The sequence below is a fragment of the Ambystoma mexicanum genome, chromosome 4q, assembly GCF_040938575.1.
Source record: "Ambystoma mexicanum isolate Mex_15411 chromosome 4q, UKY_AmexF1_1, whole genome shotgun sequence".
Lineage (NCBI taxonomy): Eukaryota > Metazoa > Chordata > Amphibia > Caudata > Ambystomatidae > Ambystoma > Ambystoma mexicanum.
In genome coordinates this window covers 82,085,729-82,094,878 of record NC_090928.1, presented here as the reverse complement: position 1 = coordinate 82,094,878, position 9,150 = coordinate 82,085,729, and the positions used below count along the sequence as shown (strand labels likewise).

Genomic DNA, 9,150 nt, shown 5'->3' with positions numbered 1-9,150 from the left:
ATGCCCCTAGTGCAAAAAACATGCATTTTTGCACCAAGCCAAACAAAATGCATTTTTGTACCAAGCCAAACGTTGACCTAGTTCTAATATGGAATGGTATTAGCACTAGGGCATGCTTTGCCCTTGTGCAAAAATGCATTGAGAGCAATTTTTTTTGCACTATGACAATTTTTGGCCCAGTGGTTATACCATGCAAAATAGCACTTGCGATGGTGCAAAGGTTTATTAGTATGGCTCCAATGTCCTTTGCACTGGGGCTAACTTTGCCAAGAGCGCTAATACCGTGCAAACTTTCTATAATCTGGCAACAGGTGGTTGAGGCAGAGAATTTGAACAAGGATGAGGGGACAGTATGGTCAAACTACCTAATCATATACATTAATTCATAGTTTACAATCCTAATTGGTCGATGGTAATAGATTCTGGTCAAACCCCTAAAATCTGTTGGGGTGTGTTGACTTTTAGAACCCGTGCTGTCTGCTGATAGGTCTTGTGCGATCATGCGAGCTCCTCGCTAGTTCCTCGCGTTGTCCCATAGTTTCTCACGGCACGCGGGTCTGTCCAGGGAACTCCGTTTACAGGGAGCGGATTCCTGAAGGGGAAGCGGAGCGTGTGCGAGTGACCCAGACACGGCTCGCTTCCGGTAGGGAGCCCTGGGTCCCACGGGGTGCGCCTGCCCTTGCAGCAGGGAAGGCGCACTCTGAGGAGCCCTGCCCCCCTGCGCACACACAGCGTGTGGACGCGTCCTGGGCGTGGTCACTCTGCGGAGCCCCGCCCCCCTGCGCCACACAGGGCGTGTGGGTGCGTCCTGTGCGTGGCCACTCTGCGGAGCCTCGCCCCCCTACGCTACACAGGGCGCGTGGGCGCGTCCTGGGCGTGGCCTCTCTCCCCGGCCCTGCCCCTCGGGGAGGCCAGGCTGGGCAGCGTGGGAAAGGGCCGCAGTCAGAGGAGAATTCAGGTTGCCAGAAGCCCGAGGAGTTGCCCTGACGCCGCCAGACCCCCGCAGCAAGCCGGGCACCGCCACCATGAAGAGACCCTGCGATGATGACTCCAGCTCGGACAGCGACATGGACGAGACCATTGACGTGGGCAGCGAGAACAACTACTCCGGGTGAGTGAGTAGCAAGCTCCCTGCCTGCACCTGTCCAGGGAGCGGCCGGTGCCCTGCAGCAGGAGGGCCAGCGTCTTGGAAGGCCACTGAGATGCGCACCGGGACACACCCAGTTTAGTGTCGGGGTAGCAGGGCGTACGTCACCCGGCCAGAGTCTACAGCTGGCCGGTGTTCAACGCGAATCGCCTCTAGTATACCAGTGGCACGCACGAGACGACCTCTTGCACACGGTATTTTAGTTTGCGCAAAATGGCCAACTCTTGTGCACAGATAGATCTGCATACATCGCTTCCCGTTTGCTTGCACGCTAACACAAACTTGCACAAAGTGCGCCTCACTTGTACAGGCATGGCGCGTGATTCATGGAACTCACAGCGCGGTGCAAAGTGACTTTGCACCAACAAACACCCTCATTCACAAAGCAGTGCAAGGTGTGTTTGCACTGCAAAAATACACGTTGCACCGCTCTGTGAATCAGGTGTTTTTTTTGGCAGTGCAGTGACTTTGCACAAGTGCAAAGTCACTTGGCACTGTGCTAAAACAAATTCCATGAATTAGGCCCACTGCCTCTCACGTGGATGCAAAAAACCTGCATAAAGTGCCCACTTGCACAGATAGTGTCTCTCGAGAGCATGCAAATAAATAGTGCCCTAGACCATAATGTTTGTTTGTGCAAACATTCTCTCGCTTGGGAACCCTCTTGTAACCTAAACCACCTGCAAAAAGTGCCCTTCACTTCTACACGTATTGCAACTTATGTACGCCAGTATCCTAAACTTGCACAAAGTGCCTCTCACTCAGTAGTAGACGTGTACCGAAAACAGTAGTGGAACTGTGGTCTCGGCAGGGGAGAGGGTAGGCAGAGGCATAGTGCAACATGTGACATGCTGTTGCGCCGCAACTTTGCACTTGCAAAGGACATGAATGCACCAATCCCCTGTGTAGAATGGTGAATATGGTCGTAAAAAGTAGAGGAATGATAAGCAGAAAAAAATAAACGTAGGGGAACACCACTCCCGACGTGCGTTGATTGGCTGACCATACGAAGAGAACAACAAAGTAAGCTATCTGGTGGTGCTTCCAATTGTCTCGGGGCCCAAGGAAAAAGTGTTCACCACAGTCACAAATGCAATGAATTCCTTTTGTGGCAGACTGGTAAAGTACTCAAGGGGGAGTTTATTTGTAAAATGTGATGCAAAGTTGATTTTAAAGAATGCTTGTTAAGAAACACTGGTCAAAATACCTCGCTCTATGTGAAGTAACTCGTCAAATTGGCTCACTTTGACTATAAAATCCGGTTCAAACTACACGGGAAGATAGCTCAGGGGCAACGCGTTCACCTTGGAAGCAAGACGACCCGGGGCAGCACATGTTCGATCCCACGTGTCCGCGCTTAGAAACCACTGGGTATTAAGCGCGTTATAAATAACGTATTGCAATTTACTTCAGGCGTTGCTGGCCTTTCCTAGCCTGCAAACAAACCCCTGAAACTGCACCAAAAGCGGCCCCTTAAGAAGAAACTGTATCTGTAGTCAAATATGACAGAGCGCGGCTTCTAAGAGCTTTAAACAAAAAGACGTGGAAATGTGAACTCGAGCAAGATATGCATGCCAATGTTGAGGTAGCCACTCAGTGTAAGGACCTGTGCAAGCTCGCATCATGTTCACGTCTTTAATGCCGAAAACCAGGTGACTGGCTTAATTCTGGATGGAGCTGGTCACACAGGTAGCAAGCAGCCCGACACCACGGTCCAGTCGGGAGTTTATGCCGGTGCCCGATCTGCTTTTGGGGTCTAATAATTGATAATGCTTTTCAGTTTATGAAGTCGGAATAAGGCGCCACCGTGATGGTTGCTCTTGTGTGGAGAGACAGGTGTTCATCCCAGCAGCAGCCTAGATGTTGTACTTCTGTTTTCGGCGCTATCGACGCAAGGGTACAGACTGGCAGGGGTCACGTGACTTGGTGGTTCTCCCAGTCTTTCACTTTGGTTTTCTTTGCGTTTAGCAGCTGCAGCCACTTTTCTTTCATACACAAAGTTGTCCTTTGCTAGACTCTCCCCAGGCTGAGTTAGTTGGTGTTTGGGGGCCACAACTAGCACAACGCTGCTGAGTGTCGCTGCAGCGCACTTGCCTGCATGTGAACACACTGGGCCCGATTCATGGAATTTTTTGCACAGTTCAAAGTGACTTTGCACTGCTGAAAAGTGACTTCGCACTGCCGACACAAACCCTGATTCATGGAACCGTGCAAAGTCATTTTTGCAGTACACAATGACTTTGCACTGTAAAAATACACCTTGCACAGTTCCATGAATCATGGTTTATGTCGGCAGTGCAAAGTCTCTTTTCAGCAGTGCAAAGTCACTTTGAACCGTGCAAAAATTCTATGACTCGGGCCCACTATACTCGCCCAAACATGCCGCTCACTTTCACGCTAGCACACTCTGGCGTGTCTCTGGAAAAAGCGGACCGTTCCCGTCAACCGGTCTCTCCCTTGACAAGTCTGATGTCTCGTTTACGGAGCCGTAATCGCCGCCTTTTGGATGCGCTCGTGTCGGCCGGGGTGCGCTGGCCTCAGCCCCAGTGTGGTCGCTCGGTGATTGCCCAATAGGCCAGTCGGAGCCCGGCACTGGGTTGCTCTACCTGCCCGCCCTCAGTCCTCCCACATCCTGTGCCCCTCAGTTGCACATCACCCTTGCGCACCTGGACGCATTTTGGGTGTAAGGATGACCGCCCGTGGAAGAGGGCCGGTTGGTGGCCACAGGGACTGGTCTCTGTTGGGTCCAGCGTTTTCTCACGCTGCCTCTCCGCTGAGACTGCCAACTAGGTGCCAGGTGCGGCGGCAATGCCACTGGCGGGCACCAGCTCATTTATTTCGTGCACGCTGCTTGGGAGTGAGTTTTGAAGACGATTCCCTGCATTCGCGCGATTAATTGTTAGGGGAGAAAAACTCCAGCAAGCCGCCCTCGACCCAAGCGTTAATTCCGCTGGTTCGCCCCCTATTAGGTCAACAAAGTCCAGCAGAAGCAGCTATCCGTTTTGCTAAATTGTTGACCCACCCCCCCCCCCCCCCAAGCTGCGGTACACGGAGTAGATTCAGTTTGCCACAGTGTGCGTGGTGCAAAATTGGTTTGCCCCGCACCGCCCCGGAGAAACATTATTGTGCAATTAAGGGTGTGGAAGCCAGACTGGTTCACTCCGTAAACCGGCGAAGTGGTGCAACTTGAATGCGCACCCGTTCCGTCTTAATGCACTTTTTTGTGTGTGTAAATGACACTGGCATTATCGAGGCACATGAAACGGATGCGCCTGCGGTGGGGATAACGTGCGCTTGAAATCATTACTGTTTCCTTTCCGCGCAAAGCGTCTACAATCACAGGGGGGTTTGCAGGCCAGCGGGGAAGCGGCTTAAATCCTCCCAAAATTGCGGGCGCCTGGTGGGCCTCTAAGGATGATGACCCATGCCAACTCCTGGCCGGAGATGGGGTGCAACGCATGACACATCGGTCCTCATTCACAGCGGGCTTTCAATGGGATATGCCCATTGCCAAACGCTTTGTGAAGCAGCCCCATTGTGTTCTCGTGGGCAAATCTCCTTATCCAAACGTGGCCCTGCCCGGTAATCTACAAAGAGACGGTAGGCGTTATAAACGGATGAACACCACTGTATCCTCGATATAGAGTACGGGACTGCTCCGTTCCACAGCTGAGTCGAGTTGTGATAAAATGCAAAAAACGTTCTGCAGTTACTTATTCAAGAGCCCTTGTAAATGAATGAGGTGCCACGATTTTAACTAAATGGCCAACATATCGAACACGTGTCTATATGCAGAATGCTCAGTGTTTCTACTGATCCATTCGGTTTCTCAGCACTGTACGTGGTGGGTGCTGCCATTGTCAAATTAAATGATATTCACTTTACCGACTTGGAAGGATGAAGGTCTGAGTCAGATTTGCCGACTTTTGAACTTTCGGACTCCGGGCTGAGCTCACGTCAGCCCTTCTGATTTATGTTTCTGGGTGTGAAGTAATACTGCAGTTATCTAAAAGTTGTCTAAAAAGACAACTCGTGGCCATCGGATAGCCCAACGGGTCAACTGCCTGCGGCATTGCCTGGATACGTTTGGAACATGTCTAGTCCACTGGCGGCGTCGTCCGTCCGTCCGCCCGCAAAATGAGCATCTTTGGGTAAGCTATTATTGAAGCGCCAAGAGGCCCTTCCGTCTACAGTCACGTGTGTGCTATATAAATGGTCCAGACCGTGTCTTTGTTATTTCTCACCCCCAGAAGTCAATGCACCGTATGGGGCTATTTCACATTGTTTCATCGGCGAGTCCTCCAGCGAGTCCCCCGTTCAAGAACCACAAACCGATCTGATGGCAGTTCTGCATCCGGTCTCAGCTCGGACATTTGCCGGAAGTTATTGGAATATGTAAACCCAGATTTCCATCGACGCATGATCAAAAGATTGCCAGAGAGCATTTTTATTTTCAATACCTGTGCGTGCCCACCGACAGCTCATGCCGTAACTATGACTGGGGCCTAAGTGGAGAGGCGGTCCGGACATGCGCCGCCCCATACCAGCACATCACCTGCTGTCTTGGATGGAGAGCTCATCCCATATCACGGCTTTCCCATCCCAGTGATCAGGCGCGCGATCTCGCGAGAATTGGATGCCCCTGAACCAGTACACAGAGCGTTCACCCTTGCGCCTGCACACTTCCCGTGTACACCACACCCATACTATGCGCTCTATCAGGTGGTAACGGTGCCAGGGCCCATCGTTAAAGCCCTCACTGGGCTCCGGGCCTATAACTTGGGCCCCGGGCCATTACCACCGGATCTGGCCCATCGGATCGGGTATTATTGCTATATTATTGCACTGCGTTTTGGGAATAATGCATTATTGCTGATGGGAAGAGCCCTCCTCAGGCACCAACGCATATTCTGGTTGGGTGAAAAAAATCTTCTTAGCCAATGCTCTAAAATATTTGTATGGGCAACATTCATCACGTTTGCAGGGTATGTAGCAGGTGGGTGAAGGTGGAAAAACAGATGGGCCCCATTGAAAAACGCTTTTGCAAATGGGGCCCTATCGTGTCAATAGCTTTACATGATGGGTATGATATGATAGGTTATTTATTTATAACGCGCTTAATACCCAGAGGTTTCTAAGCTTAAGCGCGGACCCGGGGATCGAACCTGTGTTGCCCCTTGTCGTCTTGCTCAGGTTGCCCTTGAGCTATCCTCCCGTGACACATGGGTCAACGCTGTGATCATTAGATGCTGTAAAATATTAGGGCAAGTAAAATACCTATTAACTATTATTATGTACTGATAATTACAAATGTTTTTTGCTATTTTGCATGTAAGAAAAAACGTATTATGGGGCGGCTCAGACCCCCCTCTTACCAACTGGGAGGTAAAACACAAGCATTAAAACATGTTATGTTTAGAACCAACCATAGACCTAACCAGGGCAATAAATGAGAACGCTGTGGGCCTGATTTTCAAATATGTTTTCGATGGGACTTTCCCATGTTAAAACAGTTCCGGTCACTTAATTGAATTGTCTCTTGCCATGTGCAATGACATGCTAGGGCTTAGACTTGGAAAACACCCTTTCAGAGCCAAGGACTATCAGATATAAGCAGTGAGCAGAACCTTGCTTGCTGGTCGGATCCCTAACCTTAGCGCAAAGTGCAAAATGATCACACAGTGCTGAACGAAGGCAATCTTCACTGCAGAGGCTCAGCGCCAGCAATCCCTGGTCCTGCAAGATCTGTCAGAAAACGCCCCTTCTGCTCAATTGATAGCAAAGTTTGCTTGGCATGACACATCTTTACAACCCATACATGCAAATTCGGACTTTACTTCTCAAAATGTATGGTCCGATTCATAGAAATGTGTGCAGAGATCACACAAAGCCTGCCTGCCGAGAACGACTCTTTGCAACCCAGCGCACATAAGGTTTCCTGCGTGTGCCGCATAGTCATGGAATTGTTCGCGCAAAGTAACCGTATAAGCAAGTCGCGGCCGAAATGCCCCCGACACGGCCCCACGCAAAGCAAAAACAGGCAGAAACAGCTACCTTTGCGTGCTTCTCGGGCGCGAACACATGCACCCTTGAAACAGTGCATGGGATCCCCTGCAACCAGGTATGCACTTCGGGGACCCTGTACAGGGTCCCCCATAGCTGTTACCGGGACCCCGACAATGTGCGTAGAAATTTCCATAATTCGGGTAAAACTCTGAAAAATCTGTGCGCAAACCCCCATAAACCATTCCTGCATCCCGATTCACTGTGTATGCGCACCCCTAAGTTTGATCGGAACCCCGGCTGCATACACACACCCCTAAATCCAAGGTGTCTGTACGCCTGCCTTCGGGTGGCGGATAGAATGAGGGCATTGCTTGGCCATTTCATAGACGAGAGGTTGCATGATCGGATCCATGAATACGTCTTGTTCCGCGCATTTGAGGGCGTGCGATGGATTGCCTGCGGCCCGTCCCTTGTAACACCCACATTGTCCCTTGTTCTTCCTCATTTTGCGAGTCTGCACCGTAGTTTGCCCTCTATGCAAACCATGCCCACGCTCTACGTGGTGCCTCGCGCAGGGTTCTCGGCCGCTCGCAGAGACGTACTCCCAAAGTAATCAAAAGTACCACGCAGTCGATTCCATGTATTGACTAATAGGATTTTCCACGTGGTTTGGCGCCGCATAGTCCCTATTTTCCATGCAGAAAATGTCATGAATTGGGACAGAAATGTTTACTTAATTATACCAAATGAGCAGTGTTCTCTACCACAAGTCATGTCTCACCCATTTCCCACTGGCATAATTACACACAAAAAAGAAGTCAGACAAAACCACCACAGAGCAGAGTGTATTCGGAAACCCAATAAAACCCAACTCTGACTGTTCAGCAATGCAGTCATCACTGAGGACACCAAACAAGCTCCTGGCTGCCCAAGCTTGATGCCAGACACAGCAACCTTCAATGGGAGCTTGGCCATCCAGGGGCATTCTATGGCAAATAAAGGCCTTTAGCAGTGTAAAGGTGCCAGAAGTGGGATGAAAATGTTTCTGATACCCTGCATCCAGGAGTTTAGGATGAAGATTGTCTATTTGATCATCTCTTGCTTTTCAGATTCCAGTAAACATCCCACTATTTTCCAAAGGCGGTTGCTTGTTGGGGTTCGGTTGCGACATCAGCTTTCAACCCTTTCTACCCCATCTCCATATTTGATCATATATTAATGCAGTAGAAGTTTGGCTCTTTACCTGGTGATGTCCTAGAGTTATCCCCAAACTTCTGCGTCAAAAATGAGTTTGTGAGTATTAAACGCTGTTTGCTTCCAAACGTGCCATGGTGGATTATGGATGCTTTTGGGTACCGACATCTGGTGAAGACCCATGCCATATGCGCAGCAGAACATTTGATTCTGCACACGGCTCACCACTACAAGAACTGTAAAACTCTGTCAAGATTTTAGTTAATCCATAATGAATGCACATGAGCTGTGCCGGTCCTGGGTTGGATTTTCACGGATCCGGCAAAAAATGTCTCCACGGATCTCGGACCCAAGAAATCTATTCGCGCCCTTTCGTGTAATTGATTTACTTTTGCTGCCGAAGCCGGGACTCGAACCCCGTTTGTCAGGGAAACAACCCCACTAAACCACTGGAATATCTGATTGGAACCCTTGTGAATATACCTACCCTTATTGTACTCTGCAGAATCTGCAATGTACAACTTTAATAATTTGCTTGCAACATTAAAGGAAAAGCTCCTGCGTTCTTGGGTTAGTTTCCACTTGTTAATAAATGTATTAATTAATGTCCCGAAATGGAAATGTTTGTTTATGAGGGGGAATGAGAAAAATCTCTGGTGTCATACCCGCCCCCCACACCCTCCTGCGTCGTTGGTGGAATCCCACAGCTAATCATTTCAATTTCCATCACTGCACATGAGAAAACTATGCATATGACACATTGCCATTGTTTGCATAGGGCCGATTCATGGGATGTTTTTGAC

The 9,150-nt window shown here is 49.8% G+C and overlaps 1 protein-coding gene across 1 annotated transcript in view; it reads left to right on the top strand.

Moving 5' to 3' along the window:
• Window positions 1-883: 883 nt before the first annotated feature.
• HEY2 (hes related family bHLH transcription factor with YRPW motif 2) overlaps window positions 884-9,150 on the top strand; it is a 61,236-nt gene continuing 52,969 nt past the window's right edge. The window contains exon 1 of the mRNA XM_069607513.1: window positions 884-1,111. Coding sequence (XP_069463614.1) covers window positions 1,026-1,111 — 86 coding nt within the window. The 5' untranslated portion in view covers window positions 884-1,025. The remainder of the gene's footprint in view (window positions 1,112-9,150) is intronic.